Source organism: Puntigrus tetrazona, chromosome 25 (genome assembly GCF_018831695.1).
Source record: "Puntigrus tetrazona isolate hp1 chromosome 25, ASM1883169v1, whole genome shotgun sequence".
Lineage (NCBI taxonomy): Eukaryota > Metazoa > Chordata > Actinopteri > Cypriniformes > Cyprinidae > Puntigrus > Puntigrus tetrazona.
Window position 1 is genome coordinate 13,693,456 of NC_056723.1, and position 20,000 is coordinate 13,713,455.

At 38.7% G+C, this 20,000-nt stretch overlaps 2 protein-coding genes across 2 annotated transcripts in view; one reads left to right on the plus strand and one right to left on the minus strand.

Moving 5' to 3' along the window:
- The first annotated feature begins 10,267 nt into the window (after positions 1 to 10,267).
- On the plus strand, positions 10,268 to 19,057 carry si:dkey-234i14.6. The gene is made up of 5 exons (XM_043227205.1): positions 10,268 to 10,973; positions 13,599 to 13,775; positions 16,110 to 16,331; positions 17,405 to 17,618; positions 18,469 to 19,057. Exons 1-5 carry the CDS (start codon positions 10,515 to 10,517, stop codon positions 18,645 to 18,647), a joined length of 1,251 nt encoding a protein of 416 aa, XP_043083140.1. The 5' UTR covers positions 10,268 to 10,514; the 3' UTR covers positions 18,648 to 19,057.
- Positions 19,058 to 19,961: 904 nt separating this feature from the next.
- The window catches only part of nudt7 (nudix (nucleoside diphosphate linked moiety X)-type motif 7), a 2,606-nt gene continuing 2,567 nt past the window's right edge, over positions 19,962 to 20,000 (minus strand). The window contains exon 3 of the mRNA XM_043228770.1: positions 19,962 to 20,000. This exon is cut by the window's right edge and continues 543 nt beyond it. The gene's annotated coding sequence lies outside the window, so the exon portion shown is untranslated.

The window sequence follows — 20,000 nt, forward strand, 5'->3', positions numbered from 1 at the left end:
TTTTCTCAGAAAGGCGTGATACGATTTTTTCCCTCAGAATTGCGAAATATAAAATCGCAATTGCGAGTAAAAAAAAAAAAAAAAAAGTCAGAATTGTCACAGAAAAAGTCACGATAACCTTTTTTTATCATTTTAACATTCATGGACAATTAATTATTAATTTATATCCTTTACTACACTATTGGAAAGTCGCAGCACATGCGAGTGACATAATTATTATATTTTTCTCCGCTTGTATTTTTGCCCTAATAAATAAAATCCTACGCCAACATACTAGCATATTAGCCCTTTTCCTCATTAATATAGCATAGTTGCATCCTGATATCTCTTTACTGCATGCCACCCCCCAAAATTTGAAAAATTAATTTTTATTTCATATATATATAACAAAACATTACAGACTTAGAGGCTCTGAAGATGCTCTGTAGCTCGTTTGGTCTGCAAGATCCAATTTCCCTTTGCAGATGGCTTCAACAGCGCTTGTACTCTCACAATACATCTCAGGGTTTTTTAGATCAGTGCATTATAAACGAGCAATAAAGCGCATCTATGACTCCAGTACCTCACGTCGGCCCTCTATCATTTGATTCACAAAGGTTGCGACCTCCTCTGTGTGCCCCGTGCCCGTTGCGCTCTTCTTATGGCTTTCGGTGGTCTTCTGTTGTTTTCACAAGGGACTGTTTCGGCCCAGATAAACACCAGGCACCGGTGTTTGGTTTAGGACCTGGCTGAGACATCAAAAGTGCATTCGAACCCATTACAACGTCGTTAGGAAGGATTCTCGTGTTGATTTAGCCCGTGCGATGTAAACTTGTCCTCTGCACCGCATCCAGAGTGCGTCGCGTTACAATTTGAGTCATAAACAGGTCGTAAACAGAGCTGCATTGTGTAGAATCGCGTTGACCGTATTGTTTTTTTGGCTTTCGACATGCTTTGCAATAAGAAGTGCCCAGGCAATAGCGAAAGGAACAAAGTAGCTGTGTTGCACACTATAGTTGTTAGTAGGCAAAAAGCAGCATGTGAAAAGAGCAGTCCGTTCATAAAACAGTACACAGACAGTCCCTAGGTAACCTACCACTACTTTTGGCAAGACGAGAAGTGCACATCTAATGGACACTCACCTATCCCATGAGGCCACTGAAGAGGATTTGTGAATGGCACCGTAGGTCACATGACAAATATAGCATAATTACTTATTATTTACGCAGTATGCAATTTAGTATGCAGCCAGTGAGACGAAGCAGAATATAGAAGCCCCGAATCTCCCAGGATGCATTGGGACAAGCTAAAAAAATTCCATATAAAATGGTGAAGAGAGTAGGATACCAAAAATACCAAAGAGTAAGTATTCTTAGGCCTTCTTTAGCGACATGCTAAAAACAACCTCTGTCGGCAAAGCATGTCAGGGACGCTAATGCTAATAACGCCCTTGTTTTTTTAAAACGAGCGGTTACCAGTTAGCACGGCTATTGTTTCGAACTAGCAGCAAAGCGCTAGTGTCGCTAGCTCGCGGATCATTTTCTTTGCTGAAACCTAGCGTTGCCGTTCAATGTTAGTTTTGCGAATTTTGCTCAAATTTGAGCTTAAACGTCGCTTCTTTTTTTCAAAACAGCAGATTTTTTGCTTGGCTTTGCGCATCGCAAAAGAGGTTTTGAGCCCGTGTCTAAGAATGGAGTGCTAATGACTGACGTGGTTACGGTTTTTGCGCTTTCTGTGAAAAACGGCCTGTAGTACGTGAGTACACCATGTCCTATTTCTTTAATGAATACTTCATTTGCGGCCATTAGATGTGACCCGCAGTCATGAGTAATAGTCTGAGGCCGACGTTACATGAAAGAGCGGTATGAGGCGTCCAACCCGTTTTACTACACAGATAAGAAGCGCTGATACTGTCGACAATGTACTGTGATTATAAACAACCAAATCTCTAGGCAACTGGTCAACATTAGTCAAAACAGCTGTGCGAGCAGGACAAAGCAGCTGCATGATGTTATCATTAGCGGTGTTTGCTCGTCGTACATTATACCGACCCTAGATGTTGAGCATGTCCTCTTATAGCGTAAGCGTCAGTCTTTTTGAAATTGAAATCGTCTGAAATCCTTCCATTGATTTAGGGTTTGTTAGGACTGGAAATATCTGGCAGAGATACAAGTATTAGAAAATCTGGAATCCGAGGGTGCAAAAAAATGGAGAAAACTGCCTTTGAAGTTCCTAGCAATGCATATTACTAATCGAAAATTACGTTTTCATTTATGTATTGAAGGAAATTTACAAAACATCTTAGACTTAAGATTTTTTTGGTCCAGGGGGGTATATAACTGGTATATAACTTGTCCTGCACAGGCGTCGTGTGCTCACTGTGACCTTTTTATGGCTCGGTAAATTAATAGTTCAGATTAAAATTTCTCCTCAAAAAGCGAATGGGTGCCGTCAATAACCCACAAGTGATCCCTTATATTTTGAAGTCAAAAGATGCACGTTTGTAAGAAACATCATTCAGTTTTTTTTTGTTTTACTTTATATCATCAAAATACAAGCCCAAAATTCTGCTAAATGGTCTTTGATATGTTCATATTTCTCAAATTGACACTGAAGGAAGCAATATAACGGATTTCAGAAAGATAAAAACGTCTTGATAAATTTATTACAAACATGCATTTTTCACTTTAATTGATGGACCGGAGTGGTGTGGATTGCTTGCGGATTATTGTAATGTTTTTATCGGCTGTTTAGACTGACGGCACCCATTTACGGTAGAGGACCCAAATGATATACTTCTTCAAATCTGACGAAGAAACAAAATCATCTCGGACGAGTTGAGAACATTTTTCGCAGGCTTTTATACACTGTTCCTTAAATTAATTTTGAAATAATATGCACCAATGAATTGTACCAGACACGTGAACTGAGAAAGTAAACAGAAAACATTGGCAAGCCGTGACTCATTTTGACTGAAAAAGAAAAAGCTCAACCCAGACTATTTATGATGGAATGAACACTTGTCGCTGTGTGAGTAACATGCGCGGCAGACCTATCACAGAAGTAATATGGTGTTGCTAAGAGACATGGCAAATGTCAGCTGGCCGCCTCATCATCATCCTGTTGCTTGCTATCCGGCTCCTTCTGCCCGGCCGTCGTTAATTAACACCTGGATTCTCTTCGGATGAATCAGTTCTGCGGTTGCCAGGTGCCTGAAGAGTGACAAGCGTTTGCTGGAGGTGGTTAAAAGCGCCATTGCCTTAGTGCCCATTTACTCCCTTTATATATTTTGCTGTTTCGGTTTGATTTGAAGCGCACTGGGGAATTCATAAATTCAGCCCTTTTGTTATTTTGTGTTCACCGCCATGTTGTTAGGGTGTTGTGGTTGGTTGCCGGGGCGTCATATGGTTTTAGCGAGTTGCTATGTGGTTACCTGAACAAAACTCAATGCAATGATGTTTGTGTCTACAAAACTGTGCTATGTGGTTATTTTCTGCTGGAATGTTCTGGATGGTTGCTAGGGCGTTGCTAGGTGGGTTTATAAATGTATTGTTGTATTATTAGTGCAAAACTCATAGGTCGTGAAGTTTCTATCAACACAACCGCACTATGTGTCTGAGTTGTTGTTAAGGTGTCATTTTGTGGTTGCTAGGGTGTTGCTAGGTAGATCTTAAGGCATTGCTATCCAGTTGTTTTAGATGTTCAGAGTTGCACGTTTCTAATATGTTGTGGGTGGATGCTATATTGTTCTGGGTGGTTGCTAGTCATTTTCAGTGTATGATTGGTGGAGTGGTTGCTGGAATGTTCTGGTTGCTAGGGCATTGCTCTGTTTGTACAAAGCTCACAGGCTGTGAGGTTTTATCAACAGTTAGTGGGTGTTACATGTGGTTGTTTGAGTATCGATGTGTGGTTACTAGGGTGTTGCTATGTGGTTATCATGGTATTACTATGCTGTTGTGACGTTTCTACATGATTGTTTATGCGTTGTGTGCATTGCTGGAATGTTCTGGATGGTTGCTAGGTGTTCTGACTCATTTTCAGAATGTTATTGCTAGAATGTTCTTGACAGTTGCTAGGTTGTCGTCAGGTGGTTGCTAAGGTATGATTTTATTGTTCCACTGCACACATCTCTTTACCTTGATGTTTCTAGGTGGTTATCAAGGCATCAAAATCTGGCCTTGTTGTTCTGGATGCTTGTTAAAGGGTTGCTATATGGTTGTTAGGAGATTGCTAGGTGGTTCTTAGGGCATTGCTATGTAGTTATTATATCAAAGTAGTTTTTACGTGGTTAACATGTTGCTTTGGTTCAAGTTGCATAACCATTGGTGATTTATTGGGATTAATGGGTGGTTGCCATAGCATTGTTATGAGGTTGCTAGGTTTTACGTGCTGCTATGTGGTTTCCAGGGTGTTTTGGGTGTTTTTCAGGGCTTTGCTACATGCAGCTGCCATTTACTTGGAGACATTTCTAGCACGCTGCTGTGTAGTTGTTTCGGTTTTTATGGATTGGTGGAAGCTAGATTCTTGTATTATTGTTTGCTGTTCACTGGCATGATGTTTGGCTTTTAGGTGGTTTCCAGGTGTTAAAGGTGCTTGTTTGTGTGTCACTATTGCTAGGTGGTTGCCGGGGTGCATTCTGTATGGTGGCCCACAACAAAATGGATACAAGGCACAACAGTATTAGCACAAAACAATGCAAACAAGCCACACCGACAAAACGAAGTTAGCGCAACACAACAGAAACAAGCCACAACACTGATATTAGTGCTGTGTGTTGTGGCGATTTGGTTGTGTTGTGCACTATTAGGACACTGTAATTGAGTTGTTTTGAAATTATTTCTTACAGGGCCAAGACAAAAAGAGTCAACAACGGCATTGTAGTGTATAGATATGACTTGACCTCCTCCTTCTGTGTTGATCCTCTTGTAAATGGATGTCACAGACATTGAGTTTGTGCTCCCTGCTCATCTTGCACAGCCCTTTCCAGCTTATTATAATAAAGGTTGAAGTGCTAATGTGAGTCCAGGCAAGTCAAGCAGGACATTTGTCCCCATATTGATCTGCAGTATGGGCCAGAGTCAGCACACTTACCCTGATGAATGTCAAATGAGAAAAGAGACTGTAGAGGAGGAAATTGCTGCATCCGACACATCGTTTAAGTTCACGGCGTTACAAAGAATAAAAGTAAATAAAAAGTGGTGAGGGATTTAGTCCTTTCGTATAATGCAAACTTAGGTTTGATGTGCAACGATTTTATTTCTGACTCAAATGAGTGTTCAGTTCAATCCTATTTTAGTCAGAGAGCCTCTTTCAATGGTTGCTGGTTTGAAGCACCTATAAAGAAAAGCTTTGACCCTGAAAGACTGAGCCCATGGCAACAGTAGCTAAGAGGAAGTCCTCAAATGGAAGACACCTTCAGGTGGACCTGAGAGCAGAAATAAAAACGAACAGAACTGCTACAAATCATTATGATTTTCAATATGCATCAAGGACAGAATTTGAAATCTTTTATCAAGCGATTAACTGTAATGAAGACAAAAAAATATGTATGGCTCAAAATCATCAAAGGACTAATAAATCATTGTAAAATGTGCATTTATATTATGACATTAAACATTTGATCAAAATGTGATAATTACCGTTATCTTTTCAACAGCTTGGAAGTTGATACAGATTAAAATCACCTGTTAATTTCAGAAATTCATGTGCATGATGCACAGATGTGATACTGTTTGATTTTTGCGTATTATAAAATGTGCTGAAATGCTGTTTACATTGTTGATTGTTCCAGAATTATGCTTATTTTAATGTAGAATCTCTTCTTTTCAAAACAGCTTGAAGACATCTGGGCATTGCGGTCATGAGCTTTTTGAGTTTTGGTGTTGGAATGGTTTCCAGTTGCTGAAGAGTTTGTGGTCATCTTTGAAGTATTTTTCATTTAATCGTGCACTAAATATTCTCTCTAGGTGAGATCTCAAGAAGATCTGGACTGCAGCAGGTCAATCAGTAGGACTCTTTTACTCTGAAGCCATGCTGTTGTATAAGCTGCGGTATGTGGTTTTGCTTCGTCCTGCTGAAATACAAAGGCCTTCCCTGAAACGGACGTCATCTGGAGGGGAGCATAAGTTGCTCTGAAACCTTTATATACCTTTCAGAATTCACAGAATTCACAATTAATTCCTAAACATGCAAGCTGCCCATACAGTATGCACTCATGCACCCCCACACCATCAGAAATGCTGGCTTTTAAACTGAACGCCAATCCCACGCTGGAAGGCCTCCCTGATGATTTTGGCGTCCATGATTTCCAACAAGAATGTCAAATTTGGACTCGTGTGAACACTTTTTCACTTTAAAACAGTCCATTTTAAACGAGCCTTAGCTCGCAGGACACGACAGCGTCTCTGGACCATGTTAACATACGCCTTGCTTTTTTCTTGATAAAGCTTTTGGTTGGCATGTGCAGATGGCACGGCTGATTGCGTTTATCGACAGAGGTTTCTGGAAGTATTCCTGGGCCCATTCAGTAATGTCAGTGACAGAATCATGCCAATGACTGATGCAGCGTCACCTGAGGGCCTTAAAGACCATGTCTATCAAACAAACACAGATTTCTCCAGTCTCTCAGAATCTTTTGATGATGTTATGCACTAAAGATGATGAGATTTTCCAAGCCTTTGCAATCTGACGTTGAGGAACTGCTTTTTTAAAAAGTGCTTCACACTCTTTTTACGCACTCTTTCACAGATCGAAGAATCTCTTCCCATCTCTGAGAGACTCTTTCTCTCTGAGACACCACTTTTGTAGCTAATCATGTTACAGACCTGATGTCAATTATCTTAATTAGGTGCTGATGCTCTCCCAGCTGAATCTTTTCAAAATGTCTTGTTTTTTCAGCCCCTGTAGCGCGCTTCAAATTGAAATGAGCTTTTGTAGTGGATAAAGTTTACCATTGTCCTAATTATTTTAATCTACAATCCCCCAAAATTAGTTTTACTATTTGTTTCTTAAAATATTGATTTTGCTGACTAGCTTGCTCTACTCTTTTTCTAATTTTATAATAAAAAAAACTTGCTCTGTGTACTGCGTTAATCTGAGACTCGTTATAGCACTTATTATAGAATATCATTTGCTCTTTTGTTCATTTTTATTGCTTCCATTGTCCTCATTTGTAAGTCGCTTTGGATAAAAGTGTCTGCTAAAGGACTAAATCTAAATGTAACTGTCCTTGAAACTTCCAAAAGCATGAATCATGGTTATACGCAGGGGCCTTGGAGGCAAAAAAGCACCACTGCCTTTGGTATCACTGATGCTGTGATTTCACGGTTGTAATTTGTCGTTTCTGAATATTACAGATTTTTTCCACTGTCAAATATGCAATTTACAACACTGCACCGCAGTAAACATCGCAGAATACAATACACAGTTTGGAAAGCGGAGCAGTAATTTATTACAGTTTCATCTGAGACTGGATTTCATCGACTTGACAGTTTTAGCACTTGAGAATCAATAAAAGCTGGAAATAACATCGCATCTCGAGAAGTACGACAAACTAACTCTAAAAATAGTCTGGAGTATACTGACGTTACAAAAACCAGAGACCGACCAACATCTTGCCTTTCTGAGAAGTGTGGTGTTTGAAAATACTGAGGTGATAATATCGCATCTGCAAGTAAAGTTCTGTTTGTTAATGTAAAAGTTCAGTATAATGCTATTGATTTCAGATGAGAATCTGCTAACCTTTTAGACTTTTTCTTTTGTTTTTCGTGAAAGGTTAATCTGTTTACTGTCAGGAACTGCAGCAGTGTCTGTACATTCTTGCACGGTTTTCCCTAAAGTAAATTTTCTGTTCAACCCTGTTATATTCTGTTCAACCCTGTAACATTAGCACCTATGTTAGTGATATTTAAAGACAGACATAAAACATGTTACGTATAGTACAGTTTTTCATTGTGGTTGCAGTTATTTTGGCCTCACCAAACATTCAACTCTGTTATACAGCCTATTCAACAGAAAATTGATCATAAATGAATATATGCTGGTGTCCTGACATTTTATCCTACCCATCAGATTTTCCTACCAAGGCTTACTGAGCATGCGCACATCAATACCGCATCTTTTTTGTCACGCTGGACAACAATATTTAATGTATCTGCATTACTGTAAGGGTATGTTTATGGTTGGGGTAGGAGTAGACATGAATAAAACACAATCTAATAGAAAAATATATATTGTTGGCTTCCAGCAGCTGTATACCTTATAGTCGAAACCATAAATATAACACATAATGGTTTCACTTTATTTTGATGGTCACTTTAACACATTCTGTTCACTTTAAGTAATGTTGCACATACATATCTATTGACTCTCATTGCAGTGTTATTAAAGTATTATTAGACTGGTAGGGTTAGAATAAGTTAACACCTACTTGCGAAATTACTTATAGTCAGTAGAATGTCTGTTGAGAGACTATCACTAATCAAACAGTCTATTAATACAACGTTAGTTATTGTCAACAGAATGCTCAAAAGGGACCATCATTTTGAAAATCTTACAATTTTGAAAGAACACCGGTTAAAATTAAGATTAGGCTTTCAACCCCATGCAATTCAACCCCATCACAACATAATTTAATCTTATATTATTATTGTTGTTTTTTTTTCTACTGCAAGAATGCGACCTGATGACAACCATTGCCGACCTTATTGCAACTTGCAACAGCTTTAAACTGGAATTTGATGTATGAGCAAAAAAAACCTGTATATACTGTATATGTTATATATTTGATAAATAACAGATGTTGGTGATTTTTTAATTGAAAAGATGTTAACACAGTCTCACTTGGAAATGTAAAAAAGGTGCTATATTTTCAACAAAAAAAGCTGCACAGTTACTTCTTATGCCATAAACTGAAAAATAAAAACATTAATAAGGCACTGTGCAAAAGTTTGGGCACTCAAAGAGTTCCAGAGTCTCAGATTCTTTTTACAAGGTTTCAGACCTTATTCGGCTTGTTATGTCTGATGCATGGCATTAGTAAATGCCAATTGCAAAGCTTCACAAATACTTTGACTCTTCAAACCTTGTGCACATACTTGCAGACACTCAACAACCGTGAGATCCGCCAAGCGGCTGTGTAAGACTCTGAAAATTAATGCCCACAATGCAGGAGAAGGCTTCAAGAATAGCAAAGCGTTGTCAGCTTGCAGTTTCTACAATGAGAAATGTAATTAAGAGATGGCAGTTCTTGGGAACTGTGGAGGACAAGATGAGATCTGGAAGACCAAGAAAACTCTCGGAGAGATCTGCTTGTATGCTGGTCAGAAAAAAACATTGCACGGGTGGAGGGAAGAATGGATTTCACTAAATACCAGCAAATTCTGGAAGCAAACATCGCACCATCTGTAAAAAAAAAAAGCTACAACAGGACAATGATCCTAAACATACCTCCAAATCCACTATGGGATACCTCAAGAGACGCAAGCTGAAGGTTTTGGAATGGCCATCACATCACATGCAAGACGGCCAAGGAAAATTACAAGGAACAATGAGAGAAAATCCCAAGAGCTGAAAGACTTTTAGCTGGCTATAAAAAGCGTTTGCAGGCTGTGATATCTGCCAGGGGAGGTGTTGCTAAATACTGATTATGTAGGGTGCCCAAACTTTTGATCAGTGCCACAATAATGTTTTTTATTTTATCTTTGTTCGATTTATGACATAAAGAGTAACCATGCACCAATGTTTGAGAGAGACTCATCTGTTCAATAAAAAAAAAAAAAAAAAACTTTTGCATAAGACTGTGTGTGTGTATATATATATATATATATATATATATATATATATATATATATATATATATATATATATATATATATACATGTTGGTTATATACCAGAAATCTATCATTGCTTTCCCACAGAACTGTAGCAGTAACCCAAATTCTTCAAATTGCCTCCTTTTGTGCTCCAAACAAAGTCACACAACAACACAAGAGGGTGAGTGAATGATTACTTTCACATTTTTTGGTAAACCTTAAAGCTCTTTTCAGCTATTACAAACCACATTTCATTCATAAATCCAAAACAGCCACTCTAAAAACCATTCATTCATTCAGGGAATGACGAATCCGTCTTGGGGTGACTAAAACTCGCGCGTAAGGCTGCATTGCTTGGCGTGACAAATACATAATATCCATTGCGCGTTTAAAACGCCTAAGTTCCTTTAAAATACCCAGCCCCCTTAAACGCACGCTCGCGCACACGCATCGAGACACCGGCAGCAGCAGCCCAAAAGAACTGCAGTGCGTTCAAAACAACAACAATAACAAAAAAGATGCGCATTTAGACACCGGTTTCTTCTGTATAAGGGGAGAGCGAGCGAGAGAGGAAAGAGAGAGAGAGGAAGTGCGGAGTGAGTTGCTCGAGCAAGGGAGCGTGTTCAGTCTTCACCTCCCACATGTAACGTGGCAGCCAGGGATGGCAAAGCTCCTCAACAAGTGAAGCGTGCTGCCTTCAGTTCCCCCGAACGGTCGCGCCATGGTCGCGGTGAGCGCGGAGAGCCCCGTGGATCAGTACCGGACGCTGGCGTACGACACCGCGCTCAGCACTTTGCTCGCTGTGCTGGTGTACGTGGTGGTGAAGGTGAGTCTGGACGGGATCCGCCAGTGGCGGGCTCGGATCTCGGTTCTGATCGTGGGCTCGGGTCCGATCGGTCTGACCGCGGCTCTGGTCGCTGTCCGCTCCGGTAAAGTGCTGAAACTGACGCTCCTGGACGAGCGCTACCGGAGCGCGCTGCTCTGCAGACCGCAGCAGATCGCGCTGGACCCCCGAAGCGTCCGCTTCCTTCTGGACCTGGGGGTGGATTTTGACAACATGGAAGGCTGCTGGCACAACGAACACTTCTTCACCAAAATCGGAGTGTTTCAGGAGTATTTGCTGAGCATCCTGGAGCAGAAGAAGCAAAAGGTTGACGTGAAAGTCCATTTGGGTACAAAGGTGGGTGCGAGTTGTGGTTTCTATACCGCTTAATAAATACCACGTGTTAAAGTTACTATAATAGTTAGTCTCACTTTGTCCCGTACTACTCATATCACATCAATAGCTGGAACATTGGAACTGTAATCTAGCTGGTTATTAGATGTTATCAGCTGGTAGACACTGGTGGACCAGCAAGCAGCTGATTATCACAGGTTAAGGTGGTCTAACTAGTTTTTGGAACAGACCATCTACTTTTCAGGGGTGATGTTAGGGTTAGGGTTTTTGCAAAAGCATTGTTATCTAACTATGGTCGCAAGTTCCATTGAACTTTATTGGTAATGACGAAACTTGCAACCATAGCTGCTTTTGGGAAATGCACCCAAGCCTGGTCATCTAATAATAAGTTTGGCCCAGCTAAATTGGATCAGTTACTAACCATATTATACCAACTAATAACCAATTTGGGCAATGACCATCTTAATCTAGACTGGACAAGTTAATAACCATCTTTCACAAACTAATAACTCGCCAAGCTAATTACCAGGTTAAACTAGCTAATGACCAGCAAATTACCAGTTAAAAACCAGCTTACAAAAACTAATATCAATAACAAATAACAAAAGCCAAGCTAACTCATTTAAACCAGCTAGTGACCAATTTAAACAGTCAATGAACAGCTTAGACCAGATAAGAAACATTCGGGACCAACTAATAACCAGTTTGACCTTGCCATAACCAGCTAAAACGAGGTAATGATCTCCTTAAACAATCTAACATCCAGCACAGACTATTTAATAACCAAGTTTCACCAATCAATAACCATTATGGCTCAACTAATAACCAGTTTAAACTAAGATTACTTACCAGCTTAATGTAACAAACCAGCATGGATCAGCAAAGGACAAGTAGGACTAGTTCATTTCCAACATTCAACAACTAATAAACAGTTTGGTGCGACTAATAACCAGCATGGACTAGTTAATAACCAGCTTGAGCCAACGAATAACCAGTTTGGCCCATCTAGTGACCAAGGAATTACCAGATTGGACCAACTAGTCAGTTTAACAATAACCAACAAATATTGACCGGTCTGGATCAACAAATTACCAGCTTGGACCAGTTAACAACCACCTTGCATCAACTAATAAGCAGTTTAGAACAACTAGAAAAACCAGTTACCATGTTTTTATTCTACCGTGAACCGTAAATAAATGAGACAGACAGACAGATCTCAAGTCTTCTTCTCACAGGTAAGGCTCTTTCCATTTCATTTAAGATTGAACATTTTATCTTTTTATGTAGAGCAGGGATTGCCTCAGGAATAAAGATACAAGCACCAATGAGCTTCTATCACCATGAGACAGCATTTTAGGCTGTTCTGACAGATGGCTCTGACAAACAGGAAATTACTGCGATGGCTGTTTTTCAAAGCGTTTCATTAAATACACATTTAGTGCCAACTAACTGATTACCCGATGTCTGTCATACAACGAACAGGTGACTTAACAGATGCAGTGAGAAAGCATTCATAAAGCTACAGACAGCCATAACTCTCTCTTTCTCTTTCCTATTTTGGTCTTTTTTAGGGCCAGCAGTATTTTATTGTTCACTATAAAAGCGATCTTTCTTTTGTGGGTTTGCTGCATGCTGAAAGGGATTTTTTTTTTTAGCCAAGACAGATGTTTGCGTGGGTCATTTTGGGCATCTTATCTTGACTGTGTTCTTCTGAGGGCCGAGCCGTTCGTCACTGAACCAAAGACTCTCTCTCTCTGTAAAAATCTCTCTCTTCCGGTATCTCTGCTTGAGTTAGTAGTTAGTAGTTAGTAGCTTCAAGCATTCGGTTTTATACCAACAATATTTTTTAAGTCTAACGTTATTTTAACTAAATGCCTTTCAAACATACAAAAGCATTTAGCATACGTTTGTAATATTTCACATACTTTATGTACATTCGAAATATTAGGCATTATACTGTATATTCTGTTCAGTATGTCAGACACAGTCGTGTACTGCGAGGAAATGGTTCCAGTTTGTGTTAATGCCTTTCTCTGGCCTTGGACTTTCAGACCTGTCTATTTATTCCAGGTCTCTGATGTATCTAGACGCTCACGTCCAATAAACCAAACCAGACTTGAGTTTCATTTCATTTAGAGCTATTCTGGGTGACAGGCTGTCAGTCTGGTTTAAGGAAAATGTCCTTCTGCGCTGAGGAGCACACACTGCCAGTGACAAATAAAAGACTTTACTTGTGGCTGTCTGTGCAAATGAATGATAAGTTTTTTTGTCGAGAAGTATGCTGCCATAGGCAAGTTCTGTTTTGCTTTAATGTCATAAAGACATGAATCCAATCTAATAATTGGTCCTGATGTTTGAAATAGCACTAAACAGTGAAAAACACAAAACGTGTGTTTCCTAAGCATTGTGTTTTTTGGCTCCTAATGAGCATTTGATGGAGAATTGGAGTGTGCGTGTTGATTTTGATTTAGTCTCTCATTTAGAAACCAGATCATGTTTTTATTGACCAAAAACGAACTGGTTCGGGCAATCAGACTGTTCTGACCGTGCTGCAGGGTTTTGATTCCCTTAAAAGAGGCCGCTGGTGAGAATCAAGCCTGAATGTTTTGTGTTGCTGTGATCCTGTAGTTCAGCGAGGAGTACCTGAGGAAGATGCCGAGGGGTGAATGGCCGCGGGTGATTGTGGTTGCTGACGGTTCGTGTGGAGACTCCTGCTCGGTGCTGGGCATCAGCGCTGATTACATCGTAGAATCATGTCGCGCTTACGGTGCCAATGCAACTATAGAAAGACTGGATCAGAGACAGGTGAGATGCATGTGACCAACGCTGCTTACACCAAACATGTTCTCCAAAATGTGGGAATATGTAAAAATATGTAAAAAATGTTCTTTGTGGTAAAAAGAGGATTCTTGTAGCATCACAAAACTGAAGTGATTTATTTACTCATGTGTTTATTATGTTTCTGGACCTGGATCATTTCAGCTCCTGTCCATTGAGGGAAAGATGGCTCTCAGATTTTATGGAAAATATCTTAATTTGTGTTACGAAGATGAACGAAGGTCTTACGAATGACATGAGGGAGAGTAATTAATTACAGAATTTTTTATTCTGATAAGAAACCATGACAAATATGGAAAAACAAAAGCGCACGCGAAAAGTTTTAGCTCAGTATGTTTATGCATCCTTCTATATTCTAGACGCTATAAAAGTAAATACAAGTAGTCGAACCAAAAAAAATCTGAAATGAAATGTAAAACATTTAATCGGTAACCTAATCGGTAAGATGTTTGCCATAAATTCACTATATAAATCAGTACATTTTAATGTTATTTCAAACAAATTACACAAATTTACACACCATCACACCATTAGATCTCAACAGCAGTCATTTTTTCCTCGTCCCATGCAGTTATTCTCAGAAAGCTCTCATTTGTGTTTCTGAATACGAACTGAACGTCAGTCCGAGCACTCTGCGGTCATGAGGTCGTCTGCTGGGCTGATTCATTTTATGAATAGGGGTGAGGAAATTAAGCCATTATGAATAATAATGGAGTCTATTTTTGCCGGCGATAAACACTGATGATGCAGGTGAGGCGGAGAGAAGCTGCGGCCTCCATCATTAGCTGTTACGAGGAACAGATTCTGTCAGTAATTCGATTGTTTTTACGCCGGTTTGGTTTACAGTGAGAGTTCGTGTAATTGATTTTTCTCTCTGTCTTTGGTTAATGGGCTTTTTGTTTGAACAGATGGCATAGCGGATTTAGCCAACGCAGATAACCGAGGTCAGCTAGCGTCCCCCGACAGGCTGTTTTGTTAGTTTCTGTTACGTATACAGTTATTCATCAAACAAGGTTTAGCGACCTTGATAAGGTTCAGAGATAAGCAGGGTTTCAGTCTAATTAGCCCAACAGAAACCAGGCTCTGAATATTGAAGATTCACGACTGTCAGTCTCTCCGTGAGCCTCAAACCAATCTCATCTTTTACTCAACGCAAAAGATATTCTGAAGAACGGTGGCAACCAAGCATTTTCGGTTCCCATTGACTTCCGTTGTATCGTCACAAAATAAAACGTAAGTCAGCGGGAACCTGTTTGGAGACCAATATTTATATCCAATCAAATACAATCATTTTGAGATTGCTCGTAATGTTTGGAGAGAAATAGCGCAGACACTAGACAAAGGTTACATTTTCTATGTGTCACACTTTTTCAAAGACGGTTGTATACTAGCGTACATGTAAAAAATGCTGAAATTTTGAGGCTTACCTTCAGCATTTAAAACAATATCGGTTGTTAATGTCGAAAAACATGCTAAAACAAGGTTTATTGCTAAATGGTTGTAAAAAGGTTAGCGAAATACATATATATCAACAGTCAACTTTAAACAAGAGCTGTTGCAAAACCTACAGAAGATGTTGATCCAAACGCTGGGATTTGTGGTGCCGTACCTTTAAGAAATTTCTTCTTCACACCTGAAATGATAAACCTTTAAACACAAAATAATACAGAGGTCTGAACACTTCACACAATGCACATTGATTTCATAAAAATGACAGACATGTTCCCATTGATTTCATTTAGGAATACGCAGTAGTCAAATGCGAAATCCTTGAAGGCCAGAACATGACCAGGCTGGACTGTACTGTACTGATGCTTCCGCCACTATTATTCAATTGTTTCAGTAAATAGTGCCTGCTGGGAGATTTTGCTCCCCATTAGAAACCTCTTTAGTCCAATGAAATTATCTGTCTTCATTTCATCAGAGTAAAAGATCGCCAAGATGGGGAACAGAAGAGGCAATTCGGCTTTTTTGTGTCTAGAATACTTAATTAACGAATAATAGTTAAAGGGACACGTAACAAATTTTTAAATATGTTGAGGACGACTTATGAATAATTGTAAATATAACAAAAAATGGGCGGGATGTCAAAATGAAACAGTTTGGGATTCATTTTAAAAAAGACTCGTTTGAATGATTCCGAGTCGACTCTTTCTTTTGATAGTCTTTATGCACTTTATGCACAGTGCACTTTCGGGGGCTTAAAACTTTGCAGCATGTTTTTATTCACCAGCACACGTTTTCAACAATCCACGATAGGGCCGCTTTAAGATATCAAGTAAGACGATCTGTGTTTTGTAGGTTCCCACGCCCGAGATCCGAGCACACAGTTTGTATTTCGATCTGTCGGCGTACGGGATCGACACCACGAGGGAATCACGCGGCTCCTCTCAGCCCGCGGCGAAGCCCGGCTTTCATCTGAAGATCTACGGAACCTTCCGGAACCGCTACATGGCTCTGGCCTGCACTTCAGACGCGGACTCCAAAATGATGCACTTCCTGCGCCACACAGCCAACTCTTCAGTAAGACGCCTCAACCTCAACCAACATAGAAATGCAAAAAAGTGTTGCTGTTGTAACAGTGCTGCAATATCAGCGCTGATTGATGAAATATGAATTAACGTCACATTAATTGATAAATGCCGTAGCGCCTGCTGATTGGGTCGCTCCGGACCGTATGACTTTCTAAAGTAAAACGCGAATGAGAAAACAAATATTTTTATAAGGCGATTTTGAATGTGTCTGTATGATGTGATTCAGCTGAAAATGCTTTTATTTTGAAAAATTAGCCGCCAATTCACTAAAATCTAAAATAGTTAAGAAATGCCGAAAAACGTTCAAGCTGCTCTTTTACACAAAATAATAGCATTTTATTTAACGGTAGGGCTGGGAAATAAACAATATCAAATCAAGATTGCGCTAAAATTTGCTGACAGTTATAGTAAGCTCTGGATATTTCGTTGAGATCGGTTTGAAGTCGAGTTTTCCCGCCTCGCGCGACGCAAAGTCACATGACTTTTTCAACTCTCAGGGTGGGCTGCATTCAAACGAATTTCCATTAAAAAGTTTCTTTTCTAAAAAGGTTTTTTAATTGCTTTTTTTTTTTTGCAATTTACGCATCTTGTTTTTTTGGGTTTTTTTTCACGTGATATTACAAAACGCGCATATAATATTCGGATGCCATTCATTCTCAGGGCCTTACAAACAAACGTTTTCCTCACCGTTAATGATAAACGAATATCGTGATAAATACCGATTTTTGTACTTTATGAAAAAAAGTACTGTTTTTGTCGATATCGCCCAGCGCTTCTCGTGAATGCTTGATTCCGATTGGTCGGTCGTGGCATATAATAAACAAACAAAACAGTCAAAAATACAAATAACATCCAGTTCCGAAATATACCACCAGGGGCCAACTAAACGGCGTAAATGAAATGATATATTTTACACCTCTGACTCAGTTTTTGCCTTCTTTGGAGAGTTTAACGAAAGAATAGAAAGAACCAGGTTACGGTCGCTCTGTGCGTGCGCGTGCGTGCGTGCGTGCGCGCGCGCGACACAGTCTGAACGGGTCTCTTCGCTCTCCGCTGTCTCAGATCATGAAGAACATCTTCCACCAGTCGTTCAACGCGTACAAGACGGACATCGAGCCTCGCCTGAGTGAAGTCACGCTGCACCACATGCAGTGCAGCCGCAAGCTGTTCGAGATCATGCTGTCCTACAGACGAGTCAGCGCCGCGTACATCGAGGGAGACCACGTGGCCGTGACCGTGGAGGGGGAAGCCGCTCGAGTGCTCAACTTCGACACCGGTGAGATCTCACCCTCCCGGTCCAGCTCATCGTACCTCACTAACATACATTTATTAAGTAAAACTATATTTATTTAGGGTTCTGAATATTATAACCGGACTTTTGTAATACGACTAAGTAAATAAATAAAGTTTTGCCTTCGTTAAAATTAAAATTTAATTGATATAATATGATATAAAAATAACTGATTTGCAGGACTGCGCTTTCAGTTCGACCCTGTTATGCTGTGACATGTACCTCTTAAAAACATATTCTTAATAAGGATTGAATATAATAATATCATATTTTATTTAGCAAAATTTAGTCTTTAGTAGTATTTTACTTTAGTGTGTGTGTCCCAACAAAGTAACTATTTAGAACTTGACTGAAAGCCAAACACACATATATATATATATATATATATATATATATATATATATATATATATATATATATAGGTGTGTGTGTGTAATATTGTTTTTGGCACAAAGCACTGGAATGTTGACTATAATATTTATTATAATACATTATTTAAAAATGTTATAATAATTATTTTGTATTTTTTATTTTCAGTCTTATCAATAGTTTTTTGTCAATATTAAAACTTGATTGAAAGCCAAACATGTACATACATATATATATATATATATATATATATATATATATATATATATATATATATATACACACACACACATCTCATAAATTTTGATAGTGAGTGCAGTAAATAAGATAAAGCCAATAAAACAAAACAATATTAATAAACTGAATGCCTTTTATATTTATGCTTTTACATTCTGTAGCACTATACGGCAGCTGTATTTGATTGGTTTCATTACAGCGAACACTTTCACTTTGAACTCTGATGCAGGTTGTGGTGTGAACCTGGGCATGAGAGGTCTGGAGTCGCTGGGACTGTTCATCTACAGAACGGCCACGGCGCTGGACCAGAACGACGTGTTCGAGGCGCTCTCGGCCAAAATACAGCACTCCAGACACGTGGCGGAGACTTTCAGGAAGAGCGGCCTGGCCTCGGCTGTGTTCCAGTGACCCTGAGCGTGTGTGTGTAAGTGCATGTGTGAGAGTGTGTGTGTGAGTGAGAGTGTGAGTCTATGTGTGTGTGTGTGTGTGAGAGAGTGTGTGTGTGTTCAGCGCACATTACAGTGAGCAAAGTTTGTGTAATACTGTTTCATTATTGGCGTATTGTGATGATAAATCGCGCATCGTGTTTTTGAGTGGATCAAACATGTTGACAAAAATGGCCGCGAATCCTACTGAAGATTCAGTGACGCATATAAACCACTTCTTCAGATGATAAAATATGTCACTATGAAATAAATACTAGCAAAAATCTCTAGGCATGAAGCGCCTGGCAAGGATTGCATTCATGTTACATACAGAAATAAAGACGTCTATTTATTTTGTGATATTTGTTAATAAAGTTAAGCGTTCGCCTTCTAGTTCGGTGCGTTCTTTCTTATTCGGGAATATACTTCGATACGCGCTTACGTGAACATAAAAAAAAAAATACATTTATCGTTTTCATTTACAGTAGTTTATCCCAATAACTAATACTGAAATAAAATGAACAAACTTTTAAAAATATGAAATGACATAAAATAGCATCTCTGACACCGAAATAACACTGATTTAATTCGTACTAATGAAGAAAAAAAAAAAAAAATAAAAACTAACCAATTCTATTTCAAATATCTTTATTGTTTTACTGCTTTGATGACATTAAGAGTCAGGAGGTGCTGACCTCTAGTGGACAGCTGGAGAGACGTCTCATCTCAATTTATGGGAATAATATTCAAACTTGAATTCTTGCGGGAAATTATTGGGTTCATGAAATGACGGAAAGCTACTTTCATTAAATTAAAGTAAAGACGTATTTTAAAAATATAACAGATTTGGTAAAAAAATACATTTTACTTGTAATTAAAAAGTTTATTTAGGTTCTGCTTTTAAAAAAAATACAATACAAATTTTAGCTTCAGTTACCATTAAAAAATGTGTATATAAATTAGTGCTGTTGCATCCGTGATAATATTTTTGTTTAGATAATGCTTAATGTGTATATTTATCATGTACATGTATATATACTGTATGTGTGTATTTATATATACATAATAAATATGCTCAGTATATTCAGTGTAAATGAAAACAATTTAATCATTCATTTTAATGTAATGTATTTTAATGTAGTCATTTATTTTAATTAATTTGTTTTATTATATATTTTAATTAATGCAATGTAATATTTTAATGTAATTTAATAGTGTAATTTAGTACTTTATGAATGATTTTATATATATATATATATATATATAGCTATATATATATATATATATAAAAGTTATATATATATATTTATAAATTATATAAATTTATCAATTTTGA

Coding starts and splice junctions, on each gene's coding strand:
- si:dkey-234i14.6 (XM_043227205.1), top strand. CDS start 10,515: ATGGTCGCGGTGAGCGCGGAGAGCCCCGTGGATCAGTACCGGACGCTG. Junction 13,776..16,109: donor AAAGACTGGATCAGAGACAG/GTGAGATGCATG, acceptor TGTGTTTTGTAG/GTTCCCACGCCCGAGATCCG. Junction 16,332..17,404: donor GCCACACAGCCAACTCTTCA/GTAAGACGCCTC, acceptor CCGCTGTCTCAG/ATCATGAAGAACATCTTCCA.